This window comes from Trachemys scripta, chromosome 6, assembly GCF_013100865.1.
Source record: "Trachemys scripta elegans isolate TJP31775 chromosome 6, CAS_Tse_1.0, whole genome shotgun sequence".
NCBI classification, from domain to species: domain Eukaryota; kingdom Metazoa; phylum Chordata; order Testudines; family Emydidae; genus Trachemys; species Trachemys scripta.
The window spans coordinates 31,220,124-31,239,679 of NC_048303.1; the positions used below are offsets into that span (position 1 = coordinate 31,220,124).

The 19,556-nt window shown below is 40.7% G+C and overlaps 1 protein-coding gene across 2 annotated transcripts in view; it reads right to left on the minus strand.

The window, feature by feature from the left end:
- The window catches only part of LOC117879404 (chondroitin sulfate proteoglycan 4-like), a 116,852-nt gene that overhangs the window by 90,203 nt on the left and 7,093 nt on the right, over positions 1–19,556 (minus strand). For both annotated transcript variants that reach the window (XM_034774583.1, XM_034774582.1), the window contains exons 2-3: positions 5,948–6,111; positions 401–3,970 (exon numbers count right to left, since the gene is read on the minus strand). In XM_034774583.1, coding sequence (XP_034630474.1) covers positions 401–3,970; positions 5,948–6,111 — 3,734 coding nt within the window. The remainder of the gene's footprint in view (positions 1–400; positions 3,971–5,947; positions 6,112–19,556) is intronic.

Consider the following 19,556-nt stretch of genomic DNA (forward strand, 5'->3'; position numbering starts at 1 on the left):
TAAAACTGTCTGGTTTTCTTGTAGTGTTGATAAATACAGTGTCTCTGCAGCTTAATTTTTTCAAGTATCAGTACTCAGGGAATCAAAGCCAATGGTCTCTGTCTTATTTTAACAGATAGATTTTTTTTTTCTTTCTAGTGATGGAGGAATGCTGTGTCAGAGTGCGGGGCTACCTGAAGTCTATAGCCCTTTCTGCACTGATGCCAGCAGATTCTCAAGTGCGGATACCATAATTGGAGTGACTCTCCAAAATTAATATCTAACAATAATTCAAGTTAGTTATGTTAAAGATGACAGTTTTGTGGAACTGAGACATTAAAAGGGCTTGCTATGCCTGGGAAACAGGAATAAAGAAGAAAATCCATTACAGATAGAAGATTAAAGCTAAATTTTAACTCACCTGCAATTTCCCCTTACTGATTTTAACTGGTTTTCCTTCTTCAACTAAGAGGTTGTTATTGTGTACAATCTTTGGTGGACGTTGATGGCTTTCCAAGTACATACGAACATGCATTCCACTATCCTGGTGGATATCCTTAGCATAAACTGTAAAGTTAAATGTGTCAACCAGGTTGTTACTGTCATCATGCCTATAAATCACATGTCCCCTTTTTAGGTCAAGTTGGGTAAAGGAATCTGTTGCTAGATTATTTACATAGATTCTTCCATGTTTTGGAGATAAGAATATCTCATAAGTAATCTCATGATCCCTTCTAATGTCTTGATTTGTGATGGCACTAAGGTTAGTTGTTGTAATAGTACTCTCTTTTCCTTTTTGGACCAATAAGCCTGTATTGTTTGCTAGTCTAACATAGGGATCTGAAGCACTCACTTCTAGAAGGGAAGACGTGTAGTGTTTGCCATCAGTTACAAATAACACAAAGCGCCCATAATCTGCACCACTATGTGTAAATAGGACTCGCTTTTGCTCCAGGTCTTCTTGTTTGAATTGATAGAGTCTATGAGTGTTATCATTCACTAGAGTCAAGTCTCCATTAGGAATGCCACGCCTAGTGTACAGCAACCGCCCATCATCAAAATCAGAATCAGGATCATGGTAGCATAGATCTGCCAAGGTCAATAAGCGCTGCCCATTCTTAATTACATGAAATACCTTATCAACCACACGTATTGGTTTCTCGTCATTCTTCAGCTCAACAGAAATATTAAATCTTATCTCTGCTGATAAAGGTTCTGTTCCAACAGCAGAGCTCCACCATTCTCCTGATTCTGTGGTGGATGCTATGACAAGAAATTCATCATACATGGTCTCAGTGTCATCATGGACATACATAAGGCGTTCACCCATTATATCTTGGTTACTGAAAGCGGTGAGGTTATCATTACTCTCTGGTGAATCTGAAAAGTTAATGAGTTTTAATTTCCCATGTTGAGGACTCTTTGTAACTTTATATTGAAAGGCCTTATTATCCGGGGTTTGTGCAAACAATCTGCTTTTTGTTATTAGCGCTCCTTCACCTTCAGTTATGGTCAAGCCATTGTTTGTCAAAATAATGCTTGTGAGATCTGCTTTAATATTGATTTTGAAATCATAGACATTTGACTCCAAATACTTTGTAAAAATTAGGAATCTAAATGAATCCTGAGTGTTCTCAGGGGGTCTGTTGATTAATTCATATTCTACTTCACGGTCTATAATGCTTTTTTGGCTAAAAGTTGAATTTTTTTTCAAGGCGTGGTTGTTAAGGAGCACTTTCCCTTTCTTGGGTAAGGACAACAACTTATAATTAAGCTCATTTTCAGGTATTTCTATATCCACCATCACAGCAAAAAGATTATCTGAATTCAGACATTTCTTTTTTGTTTTTTCAATTTCTAGAGGAACATGGTTCAATAAATTATACCTCAACCATTTCACTGTTATTGGAAACATAAGCTCATCACTGATTTTGTTTCCAATGTGAACCTTAAACTTAAAGTGTTCTGTAACATTTTCCAGCTGCAATGCTTTGAAAATACTATAGTACCTCACACGGCTGCGCTCAATGGAGCGCTGAGAAAAAGTGTTTACTTGCTTCCACTCTCTGCTAGAATGCTGCCTTTGAATTTCACCAAATTGGGGTGATTCTGTGATCTCATATCGTATCTCCATCTCTTGCTGGATGGCATTTGTTTCAACTGCCAAGTGGCTGAGTGTGATCAAAGCTGCATTGCCTTGTAGCAGTTTTATTCCTGTGTTATTGACCACTTTATAATCCAAAGGAACAGCCATGACACGCAACACAACTGTGTTGCTCATTTTCTCTCCATCACTTGCTCGCAGCACAATCCTTGAGTTCTTGACCCCAGTGTGGACAAAGAAAATGTTGCCTTCTTTTAAGTCCTCGTTAGAAAAAGTAATAATGGCTCTTCCGGGATTCTTGGAATTTTCTAAAAATCCTGCATCTGTATTCAGATTTCCAAGTACTGAAAGACTGAGATTGGCAGAGTCTGTGTCTTGATCTGAAACCTTTATTAGGTCAGCAGTCAAGCGTTTCTTTGAGTTCTCTAACAAAAGAAATAAGTTTCCCTCAGGGAGCGTAAGTTCAGGAACATCATTTGTCGGGGCGATGGTAATCCTAAAAACATGCTGCTCATATCCTTGCAGATATGGAGGTATGTCCTTTTTACTACTGGCAGAAATGGAAAAAGTAAAATTATCGTAAGTGTCCTCAGAACCATCATGGACATATAGAACTCTTCCTTGCCACAGGTCTAACATCGTAAATGTGCCCTTCTCCTGCTCTGGTTCAACACCTAATCTCAAGTAACCATGAGAGGGCTGCTCCTTTATTTTAAAAAAGATCTGTGACTGACGAACCCCTAATTTCTTAAACTCTAAATTTACTTTAATATGTTTAGATTCAAGTGGAGCTTGTCCACCCTCTGGGACAATCAAGTTATTTAGAACCAAGAAATGGCCACTATCCTCTTTGCCTTGGGGTTTGGAGATGTCAGGAAAATTGACAGAAGTGGAGGCTGCTGTTACAAGAGAAGTCTTTTCTGTTGTCACTACAGAAAAATTTGTCTTAAAAGAATTCTCTGTTTTGCATCCAGCTGAAACATCTTTTGTAACCAGAACATTCTTTAATGATCTCTTTTCTGAATTGGCTTTCAGGTCTCTTAAGCAACCTTTGAAGGATCCTCCTCTGGCATATTTTCCAGAAACTGAGGTTAGCTCTAACTTTATCACTTCTACCCGTGTACTGTCATCTACACCACCTACAAAGAGTGGCCCTTTAAGAAGGGGTATCTTGCTGTGGGAAGGCAGTGATGTTTTCACTGTTTCTCCATCTATCATCAGCTGCAAATATTGTGCAGTAAATTTTAACTCAATGGAGTGCCACTTATTATCACTGACTGACTTAAGAGAAGAAAGCTGCATTCTACTTTTACTCTTTCCAATATGGGCCTTAATTAGTCCATTCTCAATTTCCATTGCAATGAAATCTCCTGCTCGTCCAGAATGATAAAGCAGCAAGCCTCGCTGAGCTGAGGTCTGTATTGCACACTCCAAGCATCCTTCACCCTGGACGTTCCACAGCTGGAAAGAAACATAGGATTTGGAACTAAAGAAACTGATAGGCTCATCTTCACTTGCAAAGAATTCATCACTGCATCCCAGTGACACTTCATGAACATTTCTGAACCCAGGATAAGGTCTCAGGGATGTTAGGATCTCATGCTGATTGAATAACACGTCATCGATACAGCCTCGGAAATTGGTTAGCGCTCTATCAAGGTAAGGAACATCAAGGGTACCGCTCCCACCAACGTAGAGTCCATATTCAATGTTTAATTGATATAGAATCCCAGGCATTTTTGTACTAGTCCTATAATGTTTATCAATTACCAGTGTGACATTATCATTTTCATGATGTAATTCAACCAGGTGCCAGGCTAAATCATTTAGCTGGGAGCTCCGTTGAGAACGCAGCACTCGTTCCCCTGCTCCAAAGTTCATTCTCAACTGTAAGAGACAAAATTTTAATGATGAAAATCAGTGAGTGCATGGATGACAATTAAATTAATTGTGTGTGTCTCAAAGAAACAAGTAATACTTAATGCTTTGACAGCTGCTCAACTTAAGTTTCAATCGTTGCATTTTCAAACTATGAGCACAAATGTATTTATTATTGTTATGGATTTGCTAACACCACAACATCAAATCCAAACCCATTATACATTTTGGGAAGGTTTACCTGACAACACAATTTTCGACTTGGTCAGATGGAAAACCAGGAAGCGACTATATCCAGTTCTGCTATGACCAAAATTTACAAGAGCCCAAGGTGAGCATAAAGTGCAAGGTCATGCATGAATTCCTGCTATAAGTTGGGAGCTCAACAGTTGAAAGTGAAAGAGGAGGAGAGACACACAAGTATATAAATCGATCACAGGATGACTATGAGCTACTAATGTGATACGTCTGTGGAAAAGACAAATGCAGTCTTAGCACATGTTAGGCGAGATATTTCCAGTAGCAATAAGACAAGGCACTGGTAAGATCTCATTTTGAATATTGTGTACAATTGTGTTCACCCAAATTGAAGAAAGATGAATTCAGACTCGAACAGGTGCAGAGAAAGGCTACTAGGATGATCAGAGAAATGACAACATATCTTATAACAGGAGACTAAAAGAGCCTGGCTTGAGAAGGGATTTAATTGCTCTCTATAAATTTATTAGGGAGATAAACATCAGGGATAGAGAAGAGCTATTAAAGCTAAAGAACAATGTTGGCCTGGCATAAGAATAAATGGGTAATAACTGGCCATGAATAAATTTAGGCTGGAACTTAGACGAAGGTTGCTAACCATCTGAAGAGTGAGATTCTGGGAGTAGTGGGGGCAAACAACGCAATCAGTTTTAAGATAGTTCTTGATAAAAGTATGAATGGGACTGTATAGCCAGGTTGCCTTTGACAGTTCTGGGGGTCCCTTTATGTCTTATGTTCCTAAAATCTTATGCTTCAGCTAGACACCTGCGGGGCAGGAAGGGAATTTTCACCTCAATATATTCTGGGAGGGGGGGAAGGGATTGTCTCCTTCCTCTCAAGCATCAGAGATGGCCGTAGCTGGAGACAGGACACTAGATAGGCAGGATCAGGGCTCTGAGGTGGCACCTAGCATTTTCTCTCATAGATGCTTGTCTTACTGGTTCCCGTTCACATGGTTAGGGTCTAAGTGACTGCCATAGGCACGGTTGGGAAGGAATTTCCCCCCGGTCAGACCTTACAGGATTTTTGCCTTCCTCTGCAGCATGGATGTTGTTCACTTGCCAGGATTATCTGGGTACAGTAGAACCTCAGAGTTACGAACACCTCAGGAATAGAGGCTGTTCGTAACTCTATAATGTTTGTAACTCTGAACAAAATGTTACGGTTCTTTCAAAAGTTTACAGCTGAACACTGACTTAATACAGCTTTGAAATTTTACTACGTAGAAGAAAAATGCTGCTTTTAATCATCTTAATTTAAATGAAACAACCACAGAAACAATTTCCTTACCTTGTCAAATTTTTTTTAAACTTTCCCTCTATTTTTTTAGTAGTTCACATTTAACACAGTACTGTACAGTATTTGTTTTTTGTTTTTGTTTTTTGTCTCTGCTGCCTGATTGCATATTTTCGGTTCCAAATCAGGTGTGTGATTGACCGGTCAGTTCATAACTGTGGTGTTCGTAACTCTGAGGTTTTACTATATATCAGGCATTGGTACACCTTGGTCCCTCCTCTTCTCTGCTTGCAGCACACAATGGTTTAGTCTCCTGAGAGCTGTAGTGCTTTAGTCTAATTCTGATTGTTGGAAGTGGCTGCGTGGAGTTTAGTGGCCTGTGATGTACAGAAGGTCAGACTAGATGACTTGGTGGTCCCTCTATGACTCCAAAGACAAACACTATGCAAACCAGTACCTGTGCTCTCTATTTTTCATAATTAAAAATCACACCTGTAAATATCCCGAGTGCAGTTCCACCAAACAATGATCCTCGTTTCCAGCTGCAAGAAAAAGCAATCCATGGGGCTTGCTGGTTCGAAATCGTAACTGCAGTGATGTTCGAGTGGATGATTCTGCAATGTTCAACTCCACGTAGCTATCACCATAAAATGATACTAAAAGAAAAAAAAAAAGAGACTTACAATATATGTACTTTTGCAAAATGCCTCCTCGTCCTTACCATACACATACACACACTGGGTATCTACTATATCCGAAAATGAATAGTAAGAATTAAATTTCCATTTTTGCATGCTAGAATACACCAATCCAGACAGCTGGTGCAGTGCACAATAGAACCCTATGTAGTACATACTATATCCGAGAAATAATGCTACTGAGAACCTTGTGGCCAAAAGCTAAACACACTGCTGGCCCTACATCTAATGTTTAGAGAAGCAGTGGAAAGACTTTTATATCATCACTGTAGTTCTACAGCAAAAGCAGACAACACCGAAGAGGGCATAAACCTAGGGTTATGGTTCTCAATCTATGGTCCAAAAATCTCCAGAAAAGAGAGAAGATTCTAGTAGTAAGGAGGGAGTTCAGGAAGTTATGTGGTCCACTAAAGCAGAGGTTCTCAACCTTTTTCTTTCTGAGGCCTCCCCCAACATGCTCTAAAAACGCTACAGCCACCTGTGCCGCAATAACTGGTTTTCTGCATATAAAAGCCAGAGCCAGCAATTAGGGGGTAGCAAGCAGGGCAATTGCCTGGGGGCCAATGCCACAGGGGCTCCCACAAAGCTATGTTGTTCAGACTTCAGCTTCAGCCCCAGGTGGCAGGGCTCAGGAACTTGGGCTTCAGCCCCATGAGGTGGGGCTTCAGCTTTCTGCCCTGGGCCCCAGCGAGTCTAATGCTGGCCCTGCTTGGAGGCCCTCTTGAAACCTGCTCGAGGCCTGCAGGGGGCCCCAGACCATTGGTTGAGAATACTGCACTAAAGGATCTCTCTCTCTAATGAAATAATCTGCAGAATAAAAGAGCTGAAAAACAATTGATCTAGTCAAATAAGTTTTGGAGTTGAATGGACAAGAGTTCCTCTTCCCATGAACATGCTGGTGACAGGAAGCAAGTAAATGGACAATAGACCTCAGATGCCGTAGACTAGAGTCTCTCATACAACATGTGCCTGAAAAATCAATAGCAGTTTTCCTGACCTTTTTGTTATTGTTGTTCTCTATAGATAAAATATTATTGCTCTAATAACAGAGGAATGTAAGCATCTCCCTTTTTCAAAGGAAATATTGGGTCAAGAGAATTGGACGGATGAAGGAATTGTTCTTAATCACTATAATAGTAGTAGTAGTTGTAGTGTGGTAGTGTGTAGAGGTACCAACCAAGGCCAGGAACACTTTGTGCTATACACTGTACAAACACATTGTAAAACACGGCCCTTACCCTGAAGAGTCTATTACCTAACTGACAAGAGAGCTGGAGAAAAGAGGTACTATCACCCGCACTATACAGATGGCAATCTGTTGCACAGAGAAATTAAGTGTCTTGCCCAAACTCATGGGAAGTCTATGCCACAGATGGAAAATGAACTTAGATTATTTCAAGTCCCCTCCCATGTCTTAATCACCCCTTCCACTATGGCCACACTAGATTTTAGGAAAAGCAGTATAATATCATGGGCCGCGAGAAGTTCAATTGGAGGAATGCAGAGGCTTTCAATCCCTGTATTAAGAGTCTGAGGAGTTATATTTCTATTGCTACGTTAGATCCTACAACCCCTAGTGAATCGGAGCAATTGTATGGGATCTGACTAGAGTCCTACCAATGAACTCCCTTAGGAAATCTATAGTTGAAGTTTGAACCTTTCACAAATTTTAAGGTCAGAAGGGGACTATTATGATCATCTAGTCTGACCTGATGCATAACACAGGCAATAGAATTTCACCCAGTGATTCCTGCACCAAGCCTGATACTCTGTGGCAGAACTACAACATATATTTTAGAGAGACATCCAATCTTGATTAAAGATTCCAAGTCTTGGAGAACCTACCACATCCCTTGGGGTAAGTTTTATTGTGCACAGAGCTATACCTTTATCTAGATCTTCCTGGATGAACTAGAGAACAACTAGGATAGAGGTAGCAGAGGATCAAAAATGCCTCACAGTGAAGCACTGGGGGGAAAATATCTGAGTGGAAATGACAGAAGAATTGACAAAAAAATCCTTGGGATTATAAATTTTGCCTTTTACAAGCCAACACTTCGACTCCATAGTTGTGGGTGGGGCAGCTAACTCGGCAAACGGATCTATCAACCTTGGCATTTATCCATGGCTAAATCACTACTCGAGCCAGGACCACCTACAGTGTCCTAGCATTGTCTGTGTTTGGGTTCTTCACTAGTGAAAGAAGCATGTTATTATAGTGTAGCAGTCAGGTTCCTCTAGAGGAACCTCTTCGGTATGGTTTTTGGCTAAAACCACATTAGAGGTTATCTTCTGAATGTCTCTGGGACCATATCTTTTGAAGAGAAATTGTTTTTGCTCTGGTTACATCAAGCTGCCAATCATATCATCATGGAATATGAACGGAGTTGAGACAGTAACATTAGAATGTCTCTTGCTGTTAGAACATGTGAATTTAGCACATCATTTAAGGAACTTGTTTTTTATATTCTCTCTGGGACTGGGCAGTACATTCCATAATACTGAACTGAGCCCCAAGAAAGAGGGGAAAGGTCCTGAGACAAAGTCAGAGCATCTTTCTTCAAAATGACTACAACAAACCAGTGTAGTTGTAGCTGTGTCAGTCCCAGGATATTAGAGAAACATGGTGAGTGAAGTAATATATTTTATTGTACCAACTTCTGTTGGTGAGAGAGACAAACTTTTGAGCCACACAGAGCTTTTCTGGAGATCTGAAAAGAGCTCTATGTGTCTCGAAAGCTGTCTCTCACACCAACAGAAGTTGGTCCAATAAAAGATATTACCTCACCCACCTTGTCTCTGTAACAAACAAGAGCAGATATGGAGAAAGAGCTCAGATTTATAGAAGAGGGCTTTTTTCAGTCAATCATTTAGATATAGTAGGGGGTGAGTATTTTGTCCCATTAACTCAGACACCACCTATAACAACTTCTTCTGTAAAAGCTCAATCCACTTAAGCAATGAGAATTTTCTATTTTCTTAAATATGTCGTGGGAAGTTTGTATATTAATATGTAAGTATGTGACATTAAAATTCACTTACTCTATAGTTACTGCTACTAGCTGTCTCTATATTTCCATAGATGCAAAAAACTGAAGGAGTGAGTTCTCATTTTAAATCTTCTGCATATCATGTAATTAGCTGGTTGCTTTAGTTCTAGGGCAGCCTGGCAACTCTTGCTCTTTTGGGGGACTCTGTATGCAGAACATAATCATACTGGCTTTCACTGTCACCATATAACAAAAATCACATTTAAATTGTTGTCCACTTTCAGCCCTAGTTCACTGCTATTCAAGCATCTCCAGTCCCACTGAAAACTGCTTTTCAAATGATTTTTCCTTGTCCTTTTCTACCTGAAATACAGAGCAATAAATAACTTCTTTCTTCCCTAATTTTAAAAAGCAACACCCAAAACATGTAACTACCAACCACAAGAAGCCTAATTCTGCACCCAAATCCACTTGTGCAGTTACCAGGAGCTGTGCATGCATCTCGGAGAAGAAAATTGGGATCAAAGACTTTACTTAAAATTAGCAACACAATTTGTTCTATCAAAATTTCTATCAAAATTGTTCACTCTGGGCTAGATTAAGCCCTGCAAAAGGAGTGGCATCTAGCTTCACTGCCGCAGAAGGAACCCTGGGAGGGAATGGTGAACTCACAGTCACAACTCCTTCCTTGCTCCTCCCTTGCTCTTGGGGGGAAATAACTTAATGCAGGCCTTTACAGGGCGTATCTTACACCATCCATCAAGTCCTCTCAGTTCCAGTGCACTGGGGAGGGAGAAGCCAAGGCTCTGTCCATTCCATACCTTTGTGTGTCCCCAACTCACTCCCAAGGGGGAATAGCAGCCACATGAAGCCTGTTCTCCCTACTATGCCTGGATTTGTAATTCAGGAGAGTCCCTCACATCCATGCAAGGTACAAGAGAATGAGACTTTACTAAATTCCCTCACCCCCCCGAGTTTAATATTGGTAGTCTTTTTATATGAAAATATTGAACTATACCATTCCATCTCTTAAAGCAATAAATGTGCATCCCACTCCTCCACACAATGCAAGACTCAGTTCCCACATGGCAGAACAGCTGCAGAACATTTCTGGTCTTCAAAGTGTTTAACAGATATTGGCATCAGTGCTTCTCTTTAAAGATAAAATAATGTTTTGGCTGTAGGCAGGCAAAAACAACGTAGCTAACACTGAAAGTACTTCCAGAAACGCTGAACCCTTCTGATGTGGAAACGAAAATATGCTAACTAAGCTATTGATTTTCTTTTTTGGCACTAAAAAAGAAATGTCAGAATTAGGTCACAGGACAACTGTTGCTCAGATTAATTGCACTAATGTAGCCTGGTAACATTCCACGCAATTAGAGAACACAACCAGATATAACCTTTGTGTTATTATAGTGTGAAATGTCATGCAATCTACTAAATTATCTAGTTATTAAAGGTCAAAACATAAAAGGCAGAGGATTTGTCAAACAGTTTCTAATCTTTTTTAATTGTTATAGTATCTAAATTTCATGATTGCTACTTCAGGAGGTGACACATTTGCTGTCCCTACCAGGGATAGGAAGGAGTCACTTCTTGAAAGTTAGGAACATAGGGATTGCCATATTGGATTAGCCAGCGGTTCTCAAACTGTGGGTCAGGACCCCAAGTGGGTTGTGACTCTGTTTTAATGGGGTCATCGGGGCTGGAGTTATACTTACTGGGGGCCCACGGCTGAAACCTGATCCCACCGCCGGGGCCAAAGCCCAAGCCCAAGGGCTTCAGCCCTGGATGGCAGAGCACAGGTTAGAGGCCCCCCACCCGGGGCTGAAGTCCTTGGGCTTTGGCTCCCGCCCACCCCCCGCCCTGTGCGGTGGGGCTCAGGCGGGGCTCGGGCAGGCTCAGGCTCCTGGGGTCCTGTAGTAATTTTTGTTGTCATAACGGGGTCTCAGTTCAGTGAAGTTTGAGAACCCCTGGATCAGACCCATGGTCTATATAGCCAGTATGATGCCTCAGAGAAGGGTGCAAAAACCCCACAGTAGTCAGTTATAGGATAATCTGCCCCCCATAAAGGTCTGGTCCTAATCCCTCAGAGTTAGAGACTGCCTTAAACCCTGAATTATTATCCCATCCAAAATTCTTTGTTTGTATTAATTGTTATAACTCTGGATATTCTTGTTCTCTATACATGTCCAACGCCTCTTGAATGTTACTAAATTCTTGGCCTCAATGATATCCGGTGGCAGTGAGTTCTACAGTCTAATTATGTACTGACTATTTCCCTTTATCAGTTTTGAAGTTGCTACCTCTCAATGCTAATTATTGTTATTACAGTAGCGCCCAGGACCCCATTGTGCTAGGTGCTGTACCAACGCAGAACAAAAATACAGTCCCTGTCCCAAAAAGCTTACAATCTTGCATATACGCTCAAGAAAGGAAGTTCTGTTTCTCTGTTTCCAAGAGATTTCTCAGGATAATAGTGGGTGATTGCATAAGAGCGTTCTTCTGTCCTGATGGCTAAGTGCCCTGAGCACTAGCTGAGTGATTTATGCAGTGTCTGGCTAAGACTGGCGCTTTGAGGAAGGCTCACCACCAAAGGCTCATTCCAGAAAAAAAATAGCTAATGGGAACAGATTGGGGAATCAATCACAATAAATAATGGAGATTACTATTGACCCCACAGAATGAGAGTGTGTGCCTACCACTTATTACTCATGTTGGCAGTTTGGAGTTCGTTTTAGACTACAATACCCACCTGCTGAAGTGAAAAAACAGATTGACAGAGCCAGACGAGTACCCAGAAGTCACCTCCTACAAGACAGGCCCAACAAAGAAAATAACAGAACACCACTAGCTGTCACCTTCAGCCCCCAACTAAAACCTCTCCAGCACATCATCAAAGATCTACAACCTATCCTGAAAGATGATCCCTCACTCTCACAGATCTTGGGAGACAGACCTGTCCTCACTTACAGACAACCCCCCAACCTAAAGCAAATACTCACCAGCAACCACACATCACTGAACAAAAACACTGACCCAGGAACCTATTCTTGTAACAAAGCCCCAAGCCAACTCTGTCCACATATCTATTCAAGTGACATCATCATAGGACCTAATCACATCAGCCATACCATCAGGGGCTCGTTCACCTGCACATCTACCAATGTGATATATGCCATCATGTCCCAGCAATGCCCCTCTGCCATGTACATTGGCCAACCCGGACAGTCTCTACGCAAAAGAATTAATGGACACAAATTTGACATCAGGAATCATAATACTCAAAAACCAGTGGGAGAACACTTTAACCTGTCTGGCCATTCAATCACAGACCTGCGGGTGGCTATTTTACAACAGAAAAACTTCAAAAAAAGACTCCAACGAGAGACTGCTGAACTGAAATTGATATGCAAACTAGATACAATCAATTTAGGATTGAATAAGGATGGGGAATGGCTGAGCCATTACAAACATTGAATCTATCTACCCTTGTAAGTATTCTCACACTTCTTATCAAACTGTCTGTACTGGGCTAGCTTGATTATCACTTCAAAAGTTTTTTTTTCTTCTCTTACTTAATTGGCCTCTCAGAGTTGGTAAGACAACTCCCACCTGTTTATGCTCTCTGTATGTGTGTATATATATCTCCTCAATATATGTTCCACTCTATATGCATCCGAAGAAGTGGGCTGTGGCCCACGAAAGCTTATGCTCTAATAAATCTGTTAGTCTCTAAGGTGCCACAAGTACTCCTGTTCTTTTTTTAGATTCTCCACTGCTCATGGATGCTGAGCTAGCAGCGGTGCAGGAGCACCAGGAGCAGTTTTTTCCCCATCTGCACTTGTTGAAAAGGGAGCAACCTCTGCTTCTGAATGCAGATGTCACTGCAATTTATCCCCACCTTCTCCATGTTGGGATTAGATTGCTGCAATATGCTCTGTGTGGGACTACAATTTGAAACCATCCAGAAATTGAAGTGAAAGAATTTGTCCTGCGTGCCAACAAACTTTTTTTTCTTTCAGCTGTGGAACAGTCAAGTGCTTTTTGTTTTGGCACTGCTGGCATTGGCATTTGTCCTATAATGTCTTTTTACAGGTGGATTGGTGGTAGATAAAGATGTTGTGGGATCTGTATGGCACAACTGTAGGTGCCCAACTTTTGAAAGTGCTTAGTGAATAATAGAGAAGCCCCATCAGGGCCATATTGTGACTGGACTGTGCAAACACAGTAAAAGACAGCTCCAACCCCAAAGAGCTTACACTCCAACTAAGACAAGATATAACTAGTGGGTGGAAAACCATCAAAAGGAACTGAGGCAGAAGAATAATATAATAATATATGGAGATATACCTATCTCATAGAACTGGAAGGACCCCCAAAGGTCATTGAGTCCAGCCCCCTGCCTTCACTAGCAGGACCAAGTACTGATTTTGCCCCAGATCCCTAAGTGGCCCCCTTAAGGATTGAATGGCCCCCTCAAGGATTGAAGAATGAAGGAAAAGGTACTAAGAACATGTATTTACATAGGCCAGATGTGTGCATGACTAGATGGTTTTAAGATGTTTATTTTTTATCTTGAGGTTCATAAAAAAATTAATCAAGTATGAGAAGTATCAGAAGTTTCTAACAGCAAACTACATAGATCCAAACTACCTGTGTGCTCTCAGTCTTCATAATATAAGACCTTTCAGTAAAAGGTAATGTAAATCTTCCTTAGTCTAGGATTTTAGTAAGGGAAATAAATGTTCATTTTCTAATCATAAAGACGTTTTTCCTTTTCATGCAACTAGTTCTTGAGGGTGTTGATTGTTTGTTTCGATACATTAAAAACTTTTAAAAGCCTGGTTCTTTTACACTCATTTCATGACTGTCCAACATTTGTGGTGTCAGCTCGGGAAGAGGGAAAAAGTAGGAGACAAATGGTTCCACTTCTATTTGTCAAGCTCAAGATGCTCATAACAGCACTACATCAAAAAGTGTAAGAATTCAATTATAAATTCATAAGCATCCCAGACTCTCACTACATGTCCTATAAGCACTTGTTGAAAAGCAGCCCATAAAGCACAATGAAAAACTCCATGTTCCTACAAAACCCCAATAAATAAGTTTATTTCTATAACCTAGAGTAACTCAGTTCACTGCTAATAAACACATTCTCACAGTAAACTCCTAGGACCTCTTTTATATCCTCATCCCTATCAGGGATGGACCCTGGGCCACCAACAGGTGCATCCCATATAATAGGGCAGCAAACAGCCTTTCTTTTCTTAGGGAAATGATCAGATAATTATCTGCAGGTGAAGTGCTTTTCTTTAGAGAAAATGTGTCTTCAGATAGAATGCTCTGTTGGAAAACTCCCAGAACTATTCATCAGAACTCAACCAAAGTGATTCTTTTAGATTAGTTTATAACAAAATGTTATGACCTACAGATTTATTTACAAATGTTGTTGTTTGTTCTCTGAAACAGTAATTTAGACTGTAACAGGAGTGTCTCTAAATCTAACCCTAGCAACTCCAGAGTACATACAGAATGCTTGAGGTAATCTGAAAAGATAAATATTAGCCCTAAATCTACTACACAAGTGTCAGCCTGGTGGTAGTGACTAACTTGTACTAAAACCTCTAAAATAAAGTTCTCCAATTCTGCATAAGAGGCTATGGCAGTATCCTTATTAATATAGAAAACCTATTTGTTAGAAGCTGTCATCTATGGAAATAAACTTGGGTTTTTATGCAATATTCATGTGCAGCTGTTAACTTTTTTTGCTGATGCTTTTGTAAAGGTTTGTGTATACTGAACAGTGCTAGATATTAAGATTACCAGTCACAGAAACAAGAATTTGAGTAACCCAAATACACTTAAGTATATGTACAATGGCGGGAAAAACAATTCTGGAAAGTAAAGAGATTGCCCTTTAAAAATTCAAAGGGGTCATAGTAAACTGTGAGAACATGGGGGGGAGGGAATCCTTGATTAGGTTGTTTTACAATGCTGATTAATACTAATTTGAGATATGCTTCCACTTTTATATGGAAAGCAACAAATGGGTCAGATCTCTTTTGGAGAATGTGATGCAATCTTTTTAATATGAAATACTGTGGAATTCAGCTTTATTGCTCATTCTACTACTGGTAAACCCCAGATTTTATGAAGGTCTCCAAAACCCTTGTAATATAGTTTTGAACAAACTAATGTTGATGTTGCAAGACTTTAGAAGTGAGGGAATAAATTTCAGATAACTTGAGTTTTGAATCAGCGTTTGGAAAAATTGGGATTTAGTTGTAATTACTTTCTAAAGGTAACCTTGTATTTGCCTCTTGCTTAAAATGGAGATAATGATACTGACCTCCTTTGTAAAGTGCTTTGAGACCTATTGTGAGGTCTGAGGCCTTTTTCTGCAGCCACATTAGGACAGCAGCAGCCATGAGCTAAAAAGCAGAAAGTCACATCCTCACATTCCATCTAAATTACATTATAACAACGAAATATCAGCCTGCGAAGAAGGCACTCCCGTTCTAATAGTACCCACCATCACCAGATTTAAAAAAACAGATATTAAGATGTTTAAAGAAAAAACTTTCTTTGACAGCATTCTGTCTGGCAAGGAACCACTTACCAACAGTTGTGATTGTGAAATCTATACTATTTTATTGTTTTGACTTTATGGTCCCTGCTTCTCTATTGTTTATCTGTATAGTCTCTGTCTGGTTCTTTGATTGTTTCTGTCTGTTGCATAACTAATTATGCAAGATTTAAATCAACTGAGGTGGCAGGGTATGACTGGTTAAAGAATTGTTTTGCAATATATTAGGACTGGTCAAAGAATTATTTGTAATACTTTAATAAAATGATTGGTCAAGATGTAGCTAAGTGTAACGCCGACAGACCCCGGTCACTGTCAGACGGGATAGAACCGGTGACCTCTGGAGCTTGGTGCATGAGCCTCTACAGCATGAGCTAAAAACCAACTGGCTCTTAGCTAAGGCTATAGAGCAGACTCATTTTATTTCCCTCTCTAAGCAGTCTCAGTGCCACTAGGTGGGACAGAACACCACACCCAGAAGGTGTATGAGTTACATTCTTCCCCTAGCTGAGGAAGCACATCCCAAACTTCAGAGACTTCCCAGCTGAAATCCTGGACGAGCCCCCAGTTGTAACGCCAACAGACCCCAGTCGTCGGTGGACGGGATCAAAGCTGGGACCTCTAGAGCTTACTGTATGAGCCTGTACTGCATGAGCTAAAAGCCAACTGGCAGTTAGCTAAAGCTGTAGAACAGACTCATTTTATATCTCTCACTCTAAATGGTCTCGGTGCCATATAAGCAGGACTCAAGTTTCACTATATAAACTGGGGTCCAAAAAGGAGAAAGAAAGGAAAAGAAAAAAAGAAGAAGAAGAAGGAAAGACCTGGAAGAAGAACACACCTCCAAGACACAGCCCAAGGTCAGAGCTGCTAAAATCGTATGCACGACCGTGACATACAGCAACTAGAACCCAGATGAGACTGACCTTGCATGGCCAACAGGGAAAGTCCTCCTGTGTAATCGGGATTGGTGAGCATAGCATTGTATGCTTAGCATGTGTATTCTGCTTGGTGATTGTTAATAAATAGAGGTTGAGGATATTACTGTGTAAGGCTCTTTAACCAGGACAAGGCCCTGCAAATCCATAGAAGATTACGCCCTGAGCCCTAGGAATTGGGTAAGGGTAGGTGCCTTTTGCCCCAACCCCTAGAACCTGGGTAAGATGGGGGTGGCCTAAATTAACTGGGTTATGCCTTGAGCCCACAAAAGAGTAGAGGTGGGATGCCCTAGAGCAGTGGTGAGACACATGCGGCCCACGAGACAGTTTTACATTGACCGTCCACAGGCACAGCTGCCCGCAGCTCCCAGTGGCTGCAGTTCCCAGTGGCGAACCACAGCCATGCCTGCGGACGGTCTATGTAAACTGTCTTGCGGCCCACGAGCAGATTACCCTGGCGGGATGTAGGTTGCCCACCACTTCCCTAGAGTGTGCGGGTAACATTATGATTAGGAAATGTTATACAAGAGTTGGGCAATAGTATTGTATTATACTGATCAGCAACCCCTGTAAGGATCAGATTAGAAATAACTTATTTTTCTAAAGTTTGTGAAGTAGGAAAGATTTTTGGATTGCAATTTGTTTGCAGATTAGTAAAAATTACAGTCTGGAAATTATAACTAGATTGCCATGACGTGGCTTTAAAGTGCTGAGTAGAACTTCACCATCCTTATAAACTTGAGACTTTGCCTCTATGCATGTGTCAGATTGCTAAAACAAAGCAATTAATTTTCCATTAGAAGATGGGTATACCTAGATATTTGATGACAACAGTTACTGTATGGTTAAACTTAATACCATATCTTTTTTATAGAGGAAAATCCTGACGTTCCTTTGATCCTGATGCAGTAGTGTGAGACATGAAAGTGTTTTACACAATGAAACAGATACTGGAATTAAAGCAAGTCTTTGCTGTGATTTCAATATTGTGGTTATCTACATATACATTAATCAGGTAATTGCTGTTATAAAGTCAACATACTAAATTATCACAGTGGTATCTGAAACATAACTGTTTCCTCCAAGTTTAGGGAAATACATGTACACGTTGACAAATGTAAAAAGCGACAGAGTCCTGTGGCACCTTACAGACGTATTGGAGCATAAGCTTTCGTGGGTGAATATCCACTTCGTCAGACGCATGTAGTGGAAATTTCCAGAGGCAAGTATAAATGTGCAGGCAAGAATCAGTCTAGAGATAACGAGGTTAGTTCAATCAGGGAAGATGAGGCCCTCTTCTAGCGGTTGAGGTGTGAACACCAAGGGAGGAGAAACTGCTTTTGTAGTTAGCTAGTCATTCACAGTCTTTGTTTAATCCTGAGCTGATGGTGTCAAATTTGCAAATGAACTGAAGTTCAGCAGTTTCTCTTTGAAGTCTGGTCCTGAAGTTTTTTTGCTGCAGGATGGCTACCTTTAAATCTGCTATTGTATGTCCAGGGAGGTTGAAGTGTTCTCCTACAGGTTTTTGTATATTAATATCTGACTTGTGTCCATTTATCCTTTTACGTAGGGATTGTCCAGTTTGGCCGATGTACATAGCAGAGGAGCATTGCTGGCGTATATTACATTGGTGGACGTACAGGTGAATGAACCGGCCACAACATCACCGGTTCATTCACCTGCACGTCCACCAATGTAATATAGGCCATCATGTGCCAGTCATTAGCCTGTGCTATTCTTTTATATTTATATATACACATGCACACCCAATACCACACATTTATATAACTGAACTGTTTATTTTCTAACCTGACTTCACCTTTTTTACATGGGAAATGTTTTGGTAGCTCTCACGTTTAGTTTCTGTAAGACAAACATAATCAGCAGTGATACCAATTGAAATAAAGGCCCAGATGGCTTCCACTCCCTGCCTCCCATAAGATTCATGGACAGTCCTCCCATGTCCTGAGCAGAAATAGGAGTGAGGGAGCTAGTGGGCTAATAACATTGTCCCCCACTTCCTGGAATCCTATGGAAGGCTCCGCAGGGAAGAGGGGTGAAAGCTGGATGGGCCATGAAATCATCATCCCTTCATAGAGATTCCTCAGAAAAAGGTAGCACAACCTAGGACGGCATTATCTTGTCCTGAGCCCTCCTCTGTGCAGGGGTATCCCAGATGAAGAGATGCCTGCGGCAGCTGCACCCAGGGAAGGCTCTGACAGCATGGCTACAATAGAACCATACTTCCAGGGAGCAGCACATGCCCCTGCAGGCTTTGGTGCTCATGAGAATTATTTATGGATAATTGCACGAGGGCTTTTCATAGATTTCTCCTCCTTCGCCCCCTTCTTCAGGTTCTTTTCTAGGAGAGTGCTCTCTAGGCCAAACATTTTAACATACTGCAAGGAAAAGATTCTGTTTTTGCTTGTCATAGTCACTGAATAAGCTACAAGAGCTATATTCCCTGAAAATAACAAATGCCTCAAGGGGAAAAGTCATTAACAATATTTTATGTACCATTACATTAAACAAAATAAGCTTCCATTCAAATCCAGATCTACATCCAGACCAAACAACTTCTTGTTCTTCTTTATTAAAAAAAGAGAAAACAGCAAAAACCCAAGATTTCCCCCCATATTTTAAATGATTTTAATGTGGTATGAACAGGTCTAACACTGAATTCAAAGCTAGATCTATGTACGGTGAGCAGGATTTGGGCCCAAGTGTGCTCCTGTAGAGATCCCCATGCTTCCTTTTATTTAATAAACAAATAAACCAACCAACCAAACAAACAAACAAAAACTTGGTTTCTGGGACTCATTAATAGGATCCAGGGTCTCCATCTACTGCATAGGTAATGGACCTAATTTTGTTCTCACACTG